This window comes from Rana temporaria, chromosome 6 (genome assembly GCF_905171775.1).
Source record: "Rana temporaria chromosome 6, aRanTem1.1, whole genome shotgun sequence".
Classification (NCBI taxonomy): domain Eukaryota; kingdom Metazoa; phylum Chordata; class Amphibia; order Anura; family Ranidae; genus Rana; species Rana temporaria.
In genome coordinates this window covers 12,353,576-12,373,624 of record NC_053494.1, presented here as the reverse complement: position 1 = coordinate 12,373,624, position 20,049 = coordinate 12,353,576, and the positions used below count along the sequence as shown (strand labels likewise).

General features: G+C 47.1%; 1 protein-coding gene across 4 annotated transcripts; it reads left to right on the top strand.

Moving 5' to 3' along the window:
• Positions 1-522: 522 nt before the first annotated feature.
• Positions 523-19,874, top strand: LOC120943108 (E3 ubiquitin-protein ligase TRIM39-like). 4 transcript variants are annotated; one of them, XM_040356229.1, is made up of 3 exons: positions 529-695; positions 7,610-8,774; positions 18,261-18,504. In XM_040356229.1, the coding sequence occupies exons 2-3, from the start codon at positions 7,611-7,613 to the stop codon at positions 18,474-18,476; spliced, it is 1,380 nt and encodes a 459-aa protein (XP_040212163.1). In that variant the 5' UTR covers positions 529-695; position 7,610; the 3' UTR covers positions 18,477-18,504. The 4 variants fall into 4 exon arrangements, with proteins under 4 accessions (XP_040212160.1, XP_040212163.1, XP_040212162.1 ...); XM_040356226.1 differs by lacking the exon at positions 18,261-18,504 and having other exon boundaries at positions 523-695; positions 7,610-9,244; XM_040356228.1 differs by lacking the exon at positions 529-695 and having other exon boundaries at positions 8,711-8,774; positions 18,261-19,874.
• The last annotated feature ends 175 nt before the right edge of the window (positions 19,875-20,049 follow it).

Below are 20,049 nucleotides of genomic sequence, written 5' to 3'. Positions count from 1 at the left end.
GTCCACAATACCGCGATCTTAAAGGGGATGTATATATACGTCCTTTTGCCTGCCCGTGCCATGCTGCAGATGTAAATCTGCGTGCGGCGGGCGGGAATCGGTTATCGTCCTGCCAGCACATCGCCACAGCGTAAAGGCCCTCAGGCTTTCACACTGACACTGCAGGAGAGCTGTTTCTCAGGCGCTTTTTTTTTTTAACCCAAAAGCGCCTGAAAAACGCCCCAGTGTGAAAGGGGTCTTCTTTAGTGAATTGACCTCATAGAGAGCAATACAGAGAGAGAGATAGAGATGGTGATAGAGGGAGAAGAAATTGTTCCTGTGATATATACAGACAGATGTATATAGTGGGACTTTGCAGTGGTTTTTTTTTTATCTCTTGCAGCTCCCCATTCTTATTATTATGATAGACTAGTGAGACAAAATGTCTGCGTCTCCTCCAGCTCTCCCCTCCCCCCCTCCAGTCACAGCAATGTGGAGATCACATGAGGGGGAGGTGGAAAAATCTCCTCATGACTGACCAGCCCCAGGCTCCTATCAGCACACAGAGAATGCAATGATTCATGGGACTTGTAGTGTCTTCTTATCTCAGGGAACTACAACTCCCAGGTGACATTACCAGCAGGAAACAGGAAGTAGAAGAGAAGCTCTGAGTGTATTTTGTAGAAGGCCTCAGAAGAGATCCAGAGAACATCGGGGTGAGGAATGTTTAGAAAAGATAGAAATGATTCTGTACATGAAGATTCTCCTCTGTTAGGAATGATATCTGAAGGAATTTGATTTTTAGCGGTAAGGCTCGGTTCACACTTGTGCGATGCGGGAACCCTGCGAATCCATTGCGAGTTCCCGACTCGCACGGCAGTTCACACTGTCATATGCAAACTGCTGGGAGTGTCACTACAAAGTTAATGACACCCTAATTTCAGGTTGCATGTCGCACTGCGAACTGACAGTTAAGACATGAATCAGTTCGCATGGGTGCGAACACCCATGCGATGCGAATTCTGGTGCGGACCAAAAAAAGGGTCCTGTGCGAGGTTTGGTCCGAATGCGATGCGATATCAGCCATACTATATGTATGGCTGAGATTGCATCGCATGTGACTTGCAGTGCTTTGCGAATCACATGCGATATCGCAGAGCGCACCAGTGTGAACCGGCATTAAGGTGAACTTTCATCAATAGAGAAAATATGTGAACACTATAGAACATTCTTCCACCAGGAGAGGAAATAATACGAGGAGATCTCTGCTCTGTGTACAGTCTATGGGGCAGATTCACGTACATCGGCGCATATTTGCGTCGGGCGTAGCGTATCTAAGGCCGCGTACAGACGAGCATACATGTACGATGAAACCGGTCCGCCGGACCGTTTTCACCGTACATGTCTGCCCGGGGATTTCTGTATGGTGGCTGTACTCACCATCATACAGAAATCCGCGCGTAAACAATACGCGGGGCGTGTCCGCGACGATGACGTGGGCGGCCCTGCCAGTTAAATGCTTCCACGCATGCGTCAAAGTCATTCGACGCATGCGAGGGATGGCGGGCGCTCGGACATGGGTCTGTACAGACGACCGAACATGTCCGAGCGGGCAGGATTTCAGCGGGCTGTTTTAAAACAAGTCCAGAAATATTTGCCCGCTGGGAAAAGGCCCGGCGGGCAAATGTTTGCTGGAATCCTGCCCACTCGGGCCTACACTACAATCCTGCCCGCGGACCAGTTTCAGCAGACATGTTCGGTCGTCTGTACGGGGCCTAAGATACACTACGCCGCAGTAACTTACTTTTTTTTTTGAATCCTCAAAGAATCCGCGCCGTAAGTTACGGCGGCGTAGTGTATCTTTGGCGGCGTAAGGGCACGCAATTTAATTCGATGTGATGGGTGTGTGTTTTATGTCAATACGTCATGACCCGTCGTAAACAATGTTTATTTTGGACGGGCGCATGCGCCGTCCATGGGGGTATCCCAGTGCGCATGCTCGAAATTAAACAGGAACAAGCCAATGCTTACGACGGTGACGTCATTCTACGCAAATCCCTATTCGCGAACGACTTACGCAAACGACGTAACATTTTTAAAATTTGACGCGGAAACGACGGCCATACTTAACATTGGCTGCGCCTCATATAGCAGGGGTAACTATACGCCGGAAAAAGCCGAACGCAAACGACGTAAAAAAATGCGCCGGACGTACGTTCGTGGATCGCCGTATCTAGCTAATTTGCATACTCGACGCGGATTTAGACGGAAACGCCACCTAGCGGCCTTGCGGAAAAATGCACCTAAGATCCGACAGCGTACTAAGACGTACGCCTGTCGGATCGAGCCCAGATGCAGTCGTATCTTGTTTTGTGGATACAAAACAAAGATACGACGCAGGAACTTTCAAAATTACGTGGCGTATCAATAGATACGCCGGCGTAATTTGTTTGAGGATCTGGCCCTATGGAGATTTCTATGTGAATGGCAGAATGAATGGGGGTTTGGCCCAGTGACCGTCCAGCTGCCGTGTGAGGTGAGAGGTTTAGGAGCGATATTATTACCACCGCTAAGGCCCGGTTCACACTGGTGCGACATGAAAGTCGTGCGACTGTCGATCTGACTTTGCCCTGCGATTTTGATCCGACATTAATCTGACTTCCATGCGACTTTTAATGGCTGGTATCGGTGAAATAAAGTGTGCTCCCCCCCAGAGAGAGCATCGCACCCACCACCTATCCCCAGCTCACAGTCCCTATTTCTTATCACAGCCTCAAAAAACAAATCATGAACATTTTTTTTCTCAACACCATTGAAGACGAAAGCCTCGTACACACGATCGGATTTCCATCGGACAAAGCCGCGTTTTTTTTGTACGAAGGGCGTTGGCCATGAACTGGTCTTGTATACAAACGGCAAAGAATTGTCGGCCAAACTACGTGTTTTTTCAGCTCTTTAGCGCCACCCTTTGGGCAACTTCTGCTAATGTTGTCTTATGGTTAGCATTGGTTCGGAGCATGCGTGTTTGTACTTTGGATTTTTTTCCGATGGACTTGTGTACACGCAATCGGATAATCCGACAAGACACATTTGTTGTTGTAAAATTTTAAAGCATGCTATCCAACATTTGTTGTCGGAAAATCTGACAACAATTGTCCGATGGAGCGTACAAACGGTCGGATTTTCTGACAACAGCCTGTCATCACACATTTTCCGTCGCAAAATCCGTCGCAATGATCGTGTGTGGGCTAAAACGACGTTAAAAACCCGCGCATGCTCAGAAGCAAGTTATGAGACGGGAGCGCTCGTTCTGGTAAAACTACCGTTCATAATGTTCACGCTGTAACAGACAGAAAAGCGCGAATCGTCCTTTACTAACACGGAATCAGCTAAAGCAGCCCAAAGGGTGGCGTCATCCGCGTTGTACGTCACCGCGCTTTGCTAGAGCATTTTTAAAAAACGATGGTGTGTGGGCAACGTCGTTTTAATGATGAAGTTGGAAAAACGTTGTTTTTTTCTACATGCCGAAAAACATCATTTTTTTTTCATGCCGAAAAATGATTGTGTGTACGCGGCATTATGCCGCGTACATACGATCGGAATTTACGATGGAAAAAGTCAGATGGGAGCTTTTGATCGAAAATTCCGACCTTGAGTATGCCCCATCAGACTTTTTCCCTTTGGAATTTCCGACGGACTTGGAGAGCAGATTCTCTATTTTTCCTTTGGAAATTCCGACAGAGTTTTGCCCGTGGCAAAGTCCGGTCGTGTGTACGCGGCATTATATGCATGGCATTGTCATAAAAGTGTTTGGGGACCCGGGTCCTGCCACAATGCAAAAAAAAGACTTAACCACTTCCGCCCTGGACTATTTGGCTGCCAAATGAACGGGCCACTTTGCGATTCAGCACTGCGTCGCTTTAACTGACAATTGCGCGGTCGTGCGACTTGGTTCCTAAACACAATTTACGTCCTTTTTTCCCCCACAAATAGAGCTTTCTTTTAGTGGTGCTTTTTATTTTTTGCGCTATAAACAAAAATAGAGCGTCAATTTTGAAAAAAAAAGCATTATTTTCTACTTTTTGCTATAATAAATATCCCAAAAAAATATCTAAAAAAACATATTTTTCCTCAGTTTAGGCCGATACGTATTCTTCTACATATTTTTGGTAAAAAAAAAATCGCAAGAAGCGTTTATTGATTGGTTTGCGCAAAAGTTATAGGCCCAGATTCTTAAAGGACTTACGACGGCGCAGCGCCATGTGAGTGAGTGAAAAACGTATATAGCGCTACACATGCAAACTAAATCATGTACGCCGTCGTAAGTCCTAATCCGACCCGTCGTATCTATGCGTCTGATTCTTAGAATCAGTTACGCATAGATATCCATTAGATCAGACAGGCGTAAGTCTCTTACGCCGTCGGATCTTAACTGCATTTTTTTTTTAGGTGGCGCTTCCGTCGAATTCCGCGCCGAGTATGCAAATTAGCTAGATACAAAAAATTCCCGAACGTACACGCGGCCGACGCAGTAAAGTTACGACGTTTACGTTAGGCTTTTCCCGGCGTATAGTTGTCCCTGCTATATGAGGCGCAGCCAATGTTAAGTATGGCCGTCGTTCCCGCGTCGAAATTTGAAAAAGTTACGTCGTTTGCGTAAGTCGTCCGTGAATGGGGCTGGACGTCATTTACGTTCACGTCGAAACCAATGACGTCCTTGCGGCGTACTTTGGAGCAATGCACACTGGGAAATTCCACGGACGGCGCATGCGCCGTTCCGCAAAAACGTCAATCACGTCGGGTGACAGTAGTTTAATATAAAACACGCCCCCCCCCTTTCCACATTTGAATTAGGCGGGCTTACGCCGGCCGATTTACGCTACGCCGCCGCAACTTACGGAGCAAGTGCTTTGAGAATACAGCACTTGCCTGTGTAAGTTGCGGCAGCGTAACGTAAATCGGATACGTTACGCCGCCGCAGAGATACGCCGATGTACAAGAATCTGGGCCTTAGTGTCTACAATTTAGGGGATAGTTTTATGTCATTTTTATTATGATTTTTTTTTTTTTTTACTAGTAATGGTGGCGATCAGCGATTTTTATCATGACTGTGACATTATGAGGGACACAGAAACTTTTGGCGCTATTTTGGGACCATTCACATTTATACAGTGATTAGTGCTATAAAAATACACTGATTACTGTGTAAATGTGACTGGCAGTGAAGGGGTTAACCAGTAGGGGGCGCTGAAGGGGTTAAGTGTGTCATAGGGAGTGATTCTAACTGTGTGGGGGCTGGGCTTACTGTGACACGACACTGATCGCTGCTCCCAATGAGAGGGAGCAGATGATCAGTGTCCTGTCACTAGGCAGAATGGGGAGCTGCTGTGTTTACACTGGCATCTCCCCGTTCTTCAGCTCCGTGACACGATCGCGGGACACCGGCGGACATCGAATCTGCGAGTCCCGTGGGCTCGGTCACGAAGCTCGCGGCAGTGGCGCACGCTGCAAAATTCAAAGTAACGTACAGGTACATTACTTTGCGCAGCTGTGCCATTCTGCCGACATATATGTACATGGCGCGGTCTGCAAGTGGTTAAAAACTGCAATTTTTTTGCAGTGATTTTATTAATGCTTAAAGTGAAACGATAAAAGTGAAATATTCCTTTAAATTTCGTGCCTGGGGGGTGCCCCCTTTAACAAGGAGACCCCCAGATCCCAGCCCTCCCCCTATGTGAATTGGTAACGAGTACATTGTACCCCTACCATTTCACAAAAAAAAGTGTCAAAAATGGTAAAAAAGACAGGAGACACTTCGGGACAAGTCCTTTATTAAAAAAAAAAAAAGTCCAGCAATGTCCATTCAACTCGCGTGACGTGTCTCTTGCTGTGACAGTGACGTAACCAGATGACCCCGCCCCTCTGACGCCATGGGGAAACGACGCGGGGCCACCCGGTGACGTATACGGGTGACCCCGCCTCCTCTGACGCCAGAGGCGGCGGTGTCCCGCCCTCAGCTATATAAGTGCTGTCACCCTCAGCTATATAAGAGCTGTTCTTTTTTAATAAAGGACTTGTCTCAATCTGTCTCTTGTCTTCTTTACAACTTTTTACACTTTTTTTGTGAAATGGTAGGGGTGCAACGTACCCGTTACCAATTCACATGGGGGGGCGGGATCTGGGGGTTCCCTTGTTAAAGGGGGCTTCCAGATTCCAATAAGCCCCCACCCGCAGACCCCCACAACCACCAGGCAAGGGTTGTGGGGATGAGGCCCTTGTCCCCATCAACATGGGGACCAGGTGTTTTGGGGTGGGGGGGTGCAGAGCCCCTCCTGCCCCAAAGTACCCATCCCGCCATGTTGAGGGCATGTGGCCTGGTACGGTTCAGGAGGGGGGCTGCTCTCTCGTCCCCCCCCCCCTCTTTTCCTGCGGCCTGCCAGGCTCCGTGCTCAGATAAGGGTCTGGTATGGATTTTTAAGGGGAAACCTACGCCATGTTTTTAAAATAATTTGGCGCAGAGTTCCCCTTAAAATCCATACTAGACCTGAAGAGTCTGGTATGGATTTTGAGAGGGGACCCTTACGCCATTTTTTTTTAAAATAGCTACAGGGTTCCCCTTAATATCCATACCAGACCTGGTATGGAATTTGCCGAAACCCAACAATTCGAGTAGTTTTAAATGACTTTTTTTCCTTTAGAAATGTAATTTTGCTGCGGGACTGTTCTAAACACTGGAAAAATGTGCCACTTTACAGGCATACTATAGACACCCCCCAGGTACGAAATTTATAAAGGAATATTTCATTTTTATTGTTTCACTTTAAAGCGGGGGTTCACCCAAAAAAAAAAATTTTAACATTAGATTCAGGCGAGTTGTTAGAATCACAATCGGGTGTTTTTTTTTTTTAAATCGTTGCCGTACATACCGTTTTATAGATATATGTTCACCACGGCTTCCGGGTATAATCTGCGGGACTGGGCGTTCCTAATTGATTGACATGCTTCCGACCATCGCATACAGCGCGTCACGAGTTGCCGAAAGAAGCCGGACTGCGAGTCGGCTCTATAAGATGCCTGCGCACCGACGTTCGGCTTCTTTCAGCAACTCGTGACGCGCTGTATGCGACGGTCGGAAGCATGTCAATCAATTAGGAATGCCCAGTGCCGCAGATTATACCCGGAAGCCGCGGTGAACATATATCTATAAAACGGTATGTACGGCAACGATTTAAAAAAAAAAAACACCCGATTGTGATTCTAGCAACTCGCCTGAATCTAATGTTAAAACATTTTTTTTTTGGGTGAACCCCCGCTTTAGGCATCATTAAAATCACTGCTCCCAAAAAATTCCAATTTTTAAAACTTTTTATTGCCTTGATACATGTCCCCTGGGGCAGGACCCGGGTTCCCATAGACTTTAATAATGTATGCATGTTCGAACAAATGTTTTGCCTGTTCGCAAGTTCTACTGCGAACCATGGGGTGCTCGGCTCATGCTTAGTTAGAAGCCTGAATAGCACACAATAAATAAAATTGGGTTCTCCCTGTCCTCTGTAGGGGTTAACTTGTGAAGCATACGCCCTGTTTATGAAAGCAAATTTTTAGTTTTGTTTCTTTTCTATGTCCCCAGAATGGCGTCTGCTGCTCTAGGAGACGAGCTGAGCTGCTCCATCTGCCTGAGCTTTTATACGGAGCCGGTGTCACTGAGATGTGGACACAACTTCTGCCGGGATTGTATTGTGATTGTTCTGGATAAACAGGAGCGGTCCGGAGTTTATTCCTGTCCGGAGTGTAGAGATGAGTATGTAGAGCGCCCCACTCTGGAGAAGAACAGGAAGCTGTGTAACATTGTGGAGAACTTCAGATCTACACAACAAAAGGAAGAGAAAAGTGAGATCCTCTGTACATATTGTGTGGATTCTCCGGCAGTTGCTGTGAAGACTTGTCTACATTGTGAGACTTCTATGTGTGATAAACACCTGACAGCCCACAACAAGGCGGTGGAGCATGTGTTGATAGAACCCACCTCGTCGTTCAGTAGTAAAAAGTGCTCCATCCACAAGAAGCTTCTGGAGTATTACTGCTCCGAGGACGCCGTCTGTCTATGTGTGTCCTGCTGTCTGGTGGGGAAACATAAAGGACATGAAGTGGAACTTCTAGATGAGGCTTTGGGGAAGAAGAAGGAGAAACTGAGAAATGTTCTAGAAAAGATGACCACATCGAAAGAGACAACTGAGAAGAAAATTCAGAATCTACACGACCAGAAGAGAAAAGCACAAGAAGAACCAGACGATGAGAAGAAGAGAGTCACTGCCCTGTTTGAGGATATCAGGAGACAGCTGGAGGTCCAGGAACAGAGAGTCCAGAGTGAGATCTCCAGACAGGTAGAGGAGGTCTCATTGTCGGTCACTTATCTCACCAAACGGTTGGAGATTCAGAAGGACGAGCTGTCCAGGAAAATTGGTCACATTGAGAAGTTGTGTAACATGACCGACCCAATAACTGTCCTACAAAATCAGGAATTGAATGAAGGAGACCAGAATGTGGAGGAATCTTCTGTTCATGATCTGGACGATTTTATGATCTCTCTTGTGTTGCACAGATCTATAACTGATCTTGTCACTAATATGCAATTAAAAGCCAACTTCAATATACAGGATGCAAGAGATCTGCTATTGGATATTAAAACAGCCAATGAATTTGTGGATTTATCTGATGACCTGAAAACAGCATCCAACCCTGAAAAAAAAAATCTTAGGCCGCTATCACCGCAGAGATTTACATTATACAATCAGGTGATGAGTATTAAGGGATTTTCTCATGGGAGACATTACTGGGAAGTAGAGGTCGGTGACTGTGGGAATTGGGATGTGGGTGTTTGCTATCCCAGTATAGAGAGAGATGGAAAGGAGTCTAGTATTGGGTATAATAACAGGTCCTGGAGTTTCCTCCAATATAAAAATAAAAATGCATCTCTACATGACTCTCAGGAACAGGTGTTATACGCGGAGTCTCCTGTGCAGAGATTGGGTTTGTATTTGGATTATGAAGCCGGCCGTCTGTCCTTCTACCAGCTGAGCGACCCCATCAGACATCTTCACACCTTCACCACCACCTTCACCGAACCCCTCCATGCTGTCTTCTATGTGAATTATGGAGCCTGGGTGAAGCTGGTATCTCCAGCGTTTCCTATAAAACCATAATTTTCAACATACAGTGGAACCTCGGATTGCGAGTAACGCCGTTAACTAGCGTTTCGCAATACGAGCACTGTATTTAAAAAAATCCTAACTTGGTTTGTGAATGTGTTGTCTCGCAAAACGAGCAGGATTCAAGCCAAAGCAGTGTGCAATACCGCATTTGGCCTGAGGTGGGGGGGCGCCAGAGCAGAGCCGGAAATGCTATGAAAATCTCAGAAATACTCAGTTTTCGAGTTCAGCCGAGGTTTCCTCGGGCCTTTCCGAGTGATTCCGAGGCTCTCCGGTGCCCCCCACCTCTGGCCACATGCGGTATTGCATGCCATTGACGTCAATGCGGAACAAATTTATTTTAGTTTCCATTGACTTCAATGGGGAAACTCGCTTTGATGTGCGAGTGCTTTGGATTACGAGCATTCTCCTGGAACGGATTATGTTCGTATTTCGAGGTTCCACTGTACATATTTTCTCATTTGGGAGTGAATTCAACAATTAGAACGTCTTTCCCATTAGATTAAAAAATTTCCATTTTTGTTCTTCATTTTTTTTATTGCTAGTTTGATGGTTCCCTCCGAGACGCCTGGAGTGCCATTTCAATGTTTTAGTCTTCATGCTACTTTTGGATTAACGTTGACAAAGTGCATGCTCATAAGACTAGTTCGTTTTTCTCAGCTGCGAGTAAATTCAACAATTAGAAAAATTTCCTCTCTTCTTCTACTCCCCCCCCCCAGCGCCTTCTGGTCAAAACTGATTGTTGAATTTCCCCCTTTCATTTTTAGACGTTCTGAAAATTTTCGTCTTTCAAACGAAATTCTGCAGGTGTAATCCAAGGTACCACTGTACTGTGTATACCATATTTATCGGGGTATACTGCGCGCCGGCGTATAACGCGCACCCCAAACTTAGAATGGAAGTTTAGGAAAAAACTTACATTTTGGATGCTCAGCCTTGTCGGTGTCCGTCTGCTTGTCCGTCTGCGGCCTTGCGCAGGATCCGTCCAGCCTTGTGGGTGTCCGTCTGCGGCCTTGCGCAGGATCCGTCCAGCCTTGTCGGTGTCCGTCTGCTGTCTTGCCCGGCGTCCATCAGCGGCCTTGTCCGGCGTCCGTCTGCGGCCTTGCGCTAGGTCCGTCCAGCCTTGTCGGTGTCCGTCTGCTGTCGGCGTCTATCGGTGGCCTTGTCCGTCTGCGGCCTTGCGCAGGATCCGTCCAGCCTTGTCGGTGTCCGTCTGCTGTCTTGCCCGGCGTCCATCAGCGGCCTTGTCCGGCATCCGTCTGCGGCCTTCCGCTGGGTCCGTCCAGCCTTGTCGGTGTCCGTCTGCTGTCTTGCCCGGCGTCCATCGGCGGCCTTGTCCGGCGTCCGTCTGCGGCCTTGCGCGGGGTCCGTCCAGCCTTGTCGGTGTCCGTCTGCTGTCTTGCCCGGTGGCCTTGTCCGGCGTCCGTCTGCGGCCTTGCACGGGGTCCGTCCAGCCTTGTCGATGTCCGTCGCGTCCGTCTGCTGGGGGTTGCAGCGTTGTGTGTTTGAGTTTGGCGCCTCGGTTCCGGTGTGTTCGGGTTCTTTCAGCTCCTCTCGCGTGGCTGCGGGTGGAGCCGAGCCTAGCCGAGTGCGCAGTACACTCGGCTCGGTCTTTGACGGCGGCGCTCAGAGACAGCGGGGATCGGCCTGATTTTAAGGGGAAAAAAGTGCGCGTTATACGCCGATAAATACGGTATATATATATATATATATATATATATATATATATATAGTGTATTTCTCAATACAGCTCATGCGCACATACATGAGTTTGAATGCATGTCACAGGTTAAAGTGAACTCCTAAAAGCTGATCTTCAAGAACAAAAAACATTTTTTCCCCCTCACATTAGTCTCATATGTGCTTAAAATGCCTTTTCAAACCCCATATATTACCTTGTAAAAGAAAGTATCAGTTAAATCATTACTGTGTTGTACATAGCCAGTGCAGAGAGCAGAGCTGTGGGAGGGGCCCATCAGGCTCCACCCAGTACAGTCTCCCTGCAGAAAACTACAGGAAGGGGGCGGAGACAAGACCGGTCACCCTGCACAAGGAGAGAGATCTCCAGTGATTGGTCTTTATTACAGGAAGTGACACTCCGGATCACACAGATCTGAAGAAATACACAAAGCACACTGAGATTCCAGACTACACATGATAAATGTATATAGACAGTATTTTCTTATTCTGTGATATGATGGTGTCGGGTTGTCATGTCACTGTTGATTTTATTGGTTGATGTTAGAGATGATCTGAAGATGTTCTTGTTGTTATGAACGGAGTAGGGAAGGCTTAGAACCTTTTTTACGTTTTTTTGTGGGTTTTTTTTTATAGCTGTCCCGTGTCCCCTTTGAGGAGATCCATCCTCTCTATTTGTTTGGGGGATCATTGTCACTCGGGAAGAAAGTGATGAGAAATAAAAAATGTTATTAATGGATGGAAATCTTCCAATGGGGGACACCTTTTATAAGTGACCACGGTTTGAGAGGGAATTTTTCCCTTAACTTTGAAAATAATACTTAGTGTGACCACCCTTTGCCTTAAAACGGCATTGATTCTTCTAGGTACACTTACCCAGTTTTTGAAGGAACTCGGTAGGTAGGTTGTTCCAAACATCTTGGAGAACTAAGCACTGATCTTCTGTGGATGTCGGCTGCCTCAAGTCTTTCTGTCTTTTCATGTAATCCCAGTCAGACTCCATAATGTTGAGATCAGGGCTCTGTGGGGGCCAAACCATCACTTACGGGACTCCTTGTTCCTCTTTATACTGAAGATAGTTCTTCATGACATTGGCCCAGATTCAAGAAGCAATTGCGCCCGTGTAACCATAGGTTACACGGCGCAATTGCTTACTCGCTCCGGTGTAACGAGTGCTCCTGATTCAGGAACCTCGTTACACCGACTGCAGGCTAAAATCTGCGCGGCATAAGGCTCTTATGCCACGCAGATTTTAGGCTGCATTCTTGCGTGGGCCCGCTAGGGGGCACTCCCATTGTGTATCAGCGTGTAGTATGCAAATTGCATACTACCACTGATTCACAAACTTGCGCGAGCCCTGCGCAAGCCAGGTACGGAGTTTCCGTACGGCAACTTTAGCGCAAGGCTGCCCCTTCTAATAGCAGGGGCAGCCAATGCTAAAGTATAGCCGCCGCTCCCGCGACGTGAAATTTGAATTTCACGTAGTTTGCGTAAGTGATTCGTGAATGGCGCTGGACGCTATTCACGTTCACTTTGAAGCAAATGACGTCCTTGCGACGTCATTTGCTGCAATGCACGTCGCGAAAGTTTCCCGACGGAGCACGCGCTGTACGCTCGGCGCGGGAGCTCGCCTAATTTAAATGATTCCCGCCCCCGGCGGGATCATGTACATTGCGCGCGCTTACGCCGGGCAATTTTGCCGGCGCGCCCTCGCAATTTACGGAGCTACTGCTCCGTGAATCGAGGGCAGCGCAAAATATTTGCGGGGGCGCAGGGCAAAATCGTTGCCCTGCTCCCCCGCAAATATCGCGCAAATGTACCTGAATCTGGGCCATTGACTGTATGTTTGGGGTGGTGGTCCTGCTGCAGAATACATTTGAGGCCAATCGCACGCCTCCCTGATGGTATTGCAGCATGGATAAAGTATCTGCTTGAATTTCTCAGCCCTGATCCCAACATCATCGAGTCTGTCTGGGATTACATGGAGAGACAGAAGGATTGGACGTCCACAGAAGATCAGTGCTTAGTTCTCCAAGATGTTTGGAACAACCCACCTGCTGAGTTTTTCAAAAACTGTGCAAGTACATGAGTAGGCTGCAGCGTGGTGCGCCGTCAGAGGTCCGTGGGTGGATAAGAACAGTATATTGTGAGTGTCACAACAATGTGCCAATGGGGTGGGGGACACCAAACAATAGCGAAGGATCGAGAATAATGCCGGCAACTTCTGCAGTGAGGAGCGAGTGTTCAGCCTGGCTGACCCACACCCAAGTGGGAGCCTTCCTGCAAGGAGATAGCATAGTCCTTATTACTCAGAAACCTTTCCCTGCTGCTGAGTTCTCTCCCTGCCAGACGGTGAACCTGTTCCTACAGAAGCCACTCCCATAAAAGCATGCCAAACCTAGGAGGCTTAAATAGACTCTGCCTGACCCAAGATGGCCGCTGAAGTCACGTGGGGCACCAGCGTCCAATTGTAACCGCAGGAATTCAAGTTCCTCACAACTTCTTGGGTGCAGTCTCTATTCCCTACTGTAGATGGCGCACGATGAAAGCGGCAATGCAGAAGGGGGGCTTCTGCATTGCCCCTTTCATTGAGCACCATCTACAGTAGGGAATAGAGACTGCACCCACCTGCGAGTATACCTAGAGGAATTGACGCTGTTTTCAAGGCAAAGGGTGGTCACAACAAACGTTGAATTGATTTGAATTTCTCTTCTGTTTTTTTAGTTGTTCTTACTCATTTTGTTATTTGATAAAAATAAACTAATAACACTTCTATTTCTGAAAGCATTCTTCATTTACAGCATTTTTGCACACCTACCTAAGACTGTAATATACACATCCCCCCCACTGTAATATACACATCTCCCCCCCCCCACCAACTATAGTACCCCCTTGGTGCAGACACCCACCCTCCTCTCAGTACAGAGACCCCCCCCTCCTCTCAGTACAAGAGACCCCCCCTCCTCTCAGTACAGAGACCACCCCCTCCTCTCAGCGCAAGAGACCACCCCCTCCTCTCAGTACAGAGACCACCCCCTCCTCTCAGTACAGAGACCTCCCTCCTCTCAGCACAAGAGACCACCCCCTCCTCTCAGTACAAGAGACCACCCCCTCCTCTCAGTACAAGAGACCACCCCCTCCTCTCAGTACAAGAGACCACCCCCTCCTCTCAGTACAAGAGACCCCCCCTCCTCTCAGGGCAAGAGACCCCCCCTCCTCTCAGGGCAAGAGACCACCCCCTCCTCTCAGTACAAGAGACCACCCCTCCTCTCAGGGCAAGAGACCCCCCCCTCCTCTCAGGGCAAGAGACCCTCCCTCCTCTCAGCGCAAGAGACCACCCCCTCCTCTCAGTACAAGAGACCACCCCTCCTCTCAGGGCAAGAGACCCCCCTCTCCTCTCAGGGCAAGAGACCCCCCCTCTCCTCTCAGTGCAAGAGACCCTCCTCGGGCAGTACAGACACTCCCAGCGTGTGTCCCACGAGTGCGGGCTCCTCCTCCTCTGTGGATGTAAACAGAAGAGGGCCGCCGCCGGGTGTACCAAGATGGCCGTGGCTCCGGAGCTAGGCCGAAGCCGCGGCCTTTCCTAATGTTATTCCTGCGGCTCCGGAGCTAGGCCGAAGCCGCGGCCTTTCCTAGCGTTATGGCCGCGGCTCCGGAGGTAGGCTGGGCCATCACATTAGGAAAAAGGGCGCGGCTTCGGCCTAGTTTCAGAGCCACGGCCATAACATTAGGAAAGGCAGCGGCTTCGGCCTAGCTCCGGAGCCGCGGCAATCCGCGGATCACAGTGTGTTTACGATCCGAAGGGGGTGACCCGTTCGGATCACGGATCAACTGTGATCCGTTGCACCCCTACTTGCTTAGTAAGCATAGGAGGTGAATTTTGTTAATGAATACAAGGAATTCTCTGACTGGATGTGGTGGAGAACAAAGCATTGCAGCTCTACTACTCTACCTTGTCCAGTCAAAAAATGCTTTGCATTTATTGGGAGAATACAAAGTATTCTCTGAATGGCCCCTGTGTAGAGCAGCCAAGCTCCCGTGTTCAGTAAATAGCAGAGCAGTCGTTCAGCACAGGACTCGGACGCTAGTAGCAATCAATGTAGTGGTGGAGATCAGCCAGGTACGGCACACACATGCTTACATTTGTCCAAGTAGGACCCATGTATCTATGGAAAAATACCCATACCGAAACTTAGGATTTAAAATAAAGATCCTTATCCTTGTGTTAAAACTTTGTTGTGATCCAAATGACTTGGATGGGGGGGGGGGGGGGGGGGGGATTCACTGTTGGAATGAATAACATTCTATCTAATTTGTGTCGAGAACACACAGAGAACGGATCTTCTCCATTATTTGGTCTTGTAGCAGAGGGTCTGGAAAAGTCCTGTTTCGGGATTTCCACAGCTCCTTTCTTCCACCTTTCCAGGCCTGTGATTCTTGTTCCACTCCGGGTTTTCCTCCTCTACCTTTTAGCCAATTTAGACTCACCTGGACCCAGTCAGAGCTCTGCATCCTGAGTAACAGACAGGTCTGGTGTGTTGGAGATAAAAGTTGGTGAAAAGTGCAGAGCTGTGTATGTGGAGGGTGATAAAGAGTAGGATGGGGCAGTCTGGTAGTTAGAATTGCTGATGTGTCGTAAAAATCAAGACATTTCTAGGTTTTGTTATGTAGAAGTTGCATGTTTTTTTTTACGGACCTGGTAGGTAAAGGCATAATGTGCTAGTATGCATTGCATACTAGCACGCTATGTGGAACTTACCTGAAAACAAAGCCCTCCAGCGCTGCGATGTAAGTGTCCATCTTCACCCGTCTTCCTTCTGGGTCCGCGGACTCTGGCTGTGTGACTGGCAGTAGCCACGATGATGGTAAGTGAAGGAGGACTGCACTAAGGTAAAGGAAGCTATTTAGGGGAAAAAAAATTGTACCTTTACAACCCCTTGAAGAGGGGGTAGCCTGCGTAAAGGGTGGGCCATTAAGGAGAGAGATGCTATAACTTTTGCGCAAACCAATCCTTATACGCTTATTGCGATTTTTTATTTTATTTTTTTTTCAAAAATATGTAGAAGAATACGTATCAGCCTAAACTGAGAAAGAAATAGTTTTTTTTAATATATATTTTTGGGGAATATTTATTATAGTAAAAAGTAAAAAATATTGCTTTTTTTTTTTCAAAATTGTCGCTCTTTTTTTGTTTATAGCGCAAAAAATAAAAACCGCAGAGGCAATCAAATACCACCAAAAGAAAGGACATATATTTGGTTTGGGTACCACGTCGCACGACCACGAAATTGTCAGTTAAAGCGACGCAGAGCCGAATTGCAAAAAGTGCTCTTGCCAGATCCCGGTCCCCCTATGTAAATTGGTAACGGGGTATATTGTACTCCTACCATTTCACAAGAAAGTGTCAAAAATGCTAAAAAACACAGTAGACAGCTTTAATAGTCCTTTATAAAGAAAAAAAAAACGCAGACACAATCTGCCTCCATGGGAGGCACCCGCCGAATGACACTACACCCGCCGTGACAGATCTTAAATGGCTGAGGGCGGGGCCACCCGTGACGTGCGCAGGTGACCCCGCCTCCCTCTGACGCCACAGGGGCCTGCCAGGTTGCGTGCTCGGATAACGGTCTGGTATGGATCTTTGGGGGGACCCCACATCATTTTTATTTTATTTTTATTTTGGCATGGGGTTCCCCTTAAAATCCATACCAGACTTGAAGGGCCTGGTATGGAATTTGGGGAGACCCCCACGCAATTTTTTTTATTTTGGTTCAGGGTTCCCCTTAATATTCATACCAGACCCAAAGGGCCTGGTAATGGACTAGGGGGGAACCCATGCCGTTTTTTTCAATGACTTTTATCTGTATTGCCGGGATCTGACAATTCATTATAGCCGGAGTAGTTTTAAATGACTTTTTTTCCTTTAGAAATTTCATTTTGTGCAGGGACTGTTCTAAGCACTGTGCTACTTTACAGGCATACTATAGACACTCCCCAGGTACAAAATTTAAAGAAATATTTCACTTTTATTGTTTTACTTTAAGCATTATTAAAATCACTGCTCCCAAAAAAACTGTGTTTTTAAAATTTTTATTGCATTGATACATGTCACCTGGGGCAGGACCCGGGTCCCAAAAAAACAAATTTTATGACAATAACTTGCATATTAACCTTAAAATGAGCACTTTAGATTTTTGCACGCTTTGCTCGCAGTTGTGGCACAATCCTGCAATATAACTTTGCTCTTAGGCAATTTAAAAAAGTAAAAAAAAACAGTCATCTGGAGACAGCAGTAGCAATGTCTGAACATCTGCCAGTTACTGCTATACTGCCTTCTAAAAAGCGATCCACTGCAAACCGCTTTTCAGAGGGAGGTAAGCATTACCACTGGCCTGAAAGAGCCTTTAAAGGGATTGTAAAGGTAAATGTTTTTTTCACCTTAATACATCCTATGCATTAAGGTGAAAAAACATCCGACAGTACCGCCCCCCTGAACCCCCGATTTACTTACATGACCCCTCGAAAGTTCCGCGCCCGTCCCTGTCATCCTCCTTGATTCTCAGCCTGGCCGTTGATTGGCTACTCTGGATGGACTGAAAGCAGCGCAGCCATTGGCTGGCGCTGCTGTCAATCACATCCAATGACGCGGTGTGCCGGGGGGCGGGGCTGAGTGATACAGTCGGCGGCTATGGCCGCTTCTGTATCACGGGAGCGCGCCCGCAAGAGCTTTTCACCATGCTCGCTCGTTTGCATGAAAGTGTAAGGCTCTTGCGGGGGGGAGCCGAGACAGCCACCGAGGGACCTCAGAAGACGTGGATCGGGGGGCACTGTGTGCAAAACGAGCCGCACAGTGGAGGTAAGTATAACATGTTTGTTATTTAAAAAAAAAACGGCTTCACTGCTCGTTTCCTACTGCCCGTTTCCTACTGCGCATGCGCGAGCAGCGCGGCGCTTTGTGAATGGGCCGGCTGCTTTCTGGGACACACACAGTTCCCAGAATGCAGCGTGCCCTATTCACAAGAAGACACCGAGTGTAGGAGGAGGAAGAGAATCCACCGCGGACGATGAAGAGGCAGATTTGGCACTTCCGCATAGCAACAGCTATTTAGGGTAAGTAAAAGTTTTTTTTTTTTCCATTTTTTTTTTTTTTTTAGATTTCTGGTGTAAAAAATGTTTTCAGGTGGAACCTCCACTTTAAATTTATTTCAAGATGTTGTGTTTTTACAGTTTTCCTTTTAGAGGCCTCACTAACAGACAATTCTTAAAAATCACTTGTTTTATTAGTTCTTTTTCTCTGTAGGGGTTAACTTGTGAAGCCTCCGCCCTCTTAATGAAAACTAATTTTTAGTTTCGTTTCTTCCTCCTTGTTCCCAGGATGGCGTCTGCTGCTCTAGGAGACGAGCTGAGCTGCTCCATCTGCCTGAGCTTTTATACAGAGCCGGTGTCACTGAGATGTGGACACAACTTCTGCCGGGATTGTATTGTGACTGCTCTGGATACACAGGAGGGGTCCGGAGTTTATTCCTGTCCGGAGTGCAGAGAGGAGTATGTAGAGCGCCCCACTCTGGAGAAGAACAGGAAGTTGTGTAACATTGTGGAGAACTTCAGATCTACACAACAAAAGGAGGAGAAAAGTGAGATCCTCTGTACGTATTGTCTGAATTCTCTGGTGGGAGCCGTCAAGACTTGTCAGCATTGTGAGACTTCTATGTGTGCTGAACACCTGGCAGCCCACAACAAGGCAGTGGACCATGTGTTGGTGGAACCCACCTCGTCCTTTAATACAAGAAAATGCTCCATCCACAAGGAGCTTCTGAAGTATTACTGCTTCCAGGATGCCGTCTGTCTATGTGTGTCCTGCTGTCTGGTGGGGAAACATAAAGGACATGAAGTGGAACTTCTAGAAGAGGCTTTGGAGAAAAAGAAGGAGAAACTGAGAGATTTCCTAGAAAAAAATATTATGACGAGAGAGACAACTAAGAAGGAAATTCTGAACCTACACGACCAGAAGAGAAAAGCACAAGAAAAAGCAGATGACGAGAAGAAGAGAGTCACTGCCCTGTATGAGGATATCAGGAGACAGCTGGAGGTCCAGGAACAGAGAGTCCTGAGTGAGATCTCCAGACAGGTAGAGGAGGTCTCATTGTCCATCAATGATCTCATTAAACAGTTGGAGATACAGAAGGACGAGCTGTCCAGGAAAATTGGTCACATTGAGAAGTTGTGTAACATGACTGACTCAATAACTGTTCTACAAGATCAGGAATCAGACACAGGTGACCAGAATGTGGAGGAATCTTCTGTTCGTGATCTGGATGATTTTATGATCTCTCTCGTGTTGCACAGATCTATAACTGATCTTATCACTAATATGCAATTAAAAAACAACTTCAATATACAGAATACAACTAATCTGCTACTGGATATAAAAACGGCCAATAATATTGTGGATTTATCTGATGACCTGAGAACAGCATCCGACACTGGAACACACAAGTTTAGTCCAAATTTACCACAGAGATTCGCATTATACGGTCAGGTGATGAGTGTGGAGAGTTTTTCCCATGGGAGACATTACTGGGAAGTAGAGGTTGGTGGCTGTGGGGATTGGGATGTGGCCGTTTGCTATCCCAGTATAGAGAGAGATGAAGAGGAGTCTGGTATTGGGAAAAATAACAAGTCCTGGACTTTTGGTATATTTGAAAATACATATTTATGTGAACATGACTCTCAGGAACAGATGTTATACCCGGAGTCTCCTGTGCAGAGATTGGGAATATATTTGGATTATGAAGGTGGCCGTCTGTCCTTCTACCAGCTGAGTGACCCCATCAGACACCTCCACACCTTCACCACCACCTTCACCGAACCCCTCCATGCTGCTTTCTATCTGAATAATGGAGCCTGGGTAAAGTTGGTATCTCCGGTGTTTTCCATAAAACCATAATTTACAGCCCACTTTTTTTTTTCTACAATTTTTGTTATTAAAGCGGATGTGAAGAAAAGTATACCGCTCTAAAAACAATCGATCCCCATTCCTTCCGTCCCAACAAACCAAGAGGGTGCTGGCTGTGCTCAATTACCATGAGATGAAAGAAAAATCCTGGATCGCCGCACTCCTCAAAAAACGATGTCTTTATTCAAAACATGAAAAAACAACAAA

What these genes read in the sequence shown, in the direction of transcription:
- LOC120943108 (XM_040356228.1), top strand. Translation starts at nt 18,262, where the DNA reads ATGGCGTCTGCTGCTCTAGGAGACGAGCTGAGCTGCTCCATCTGCCTG.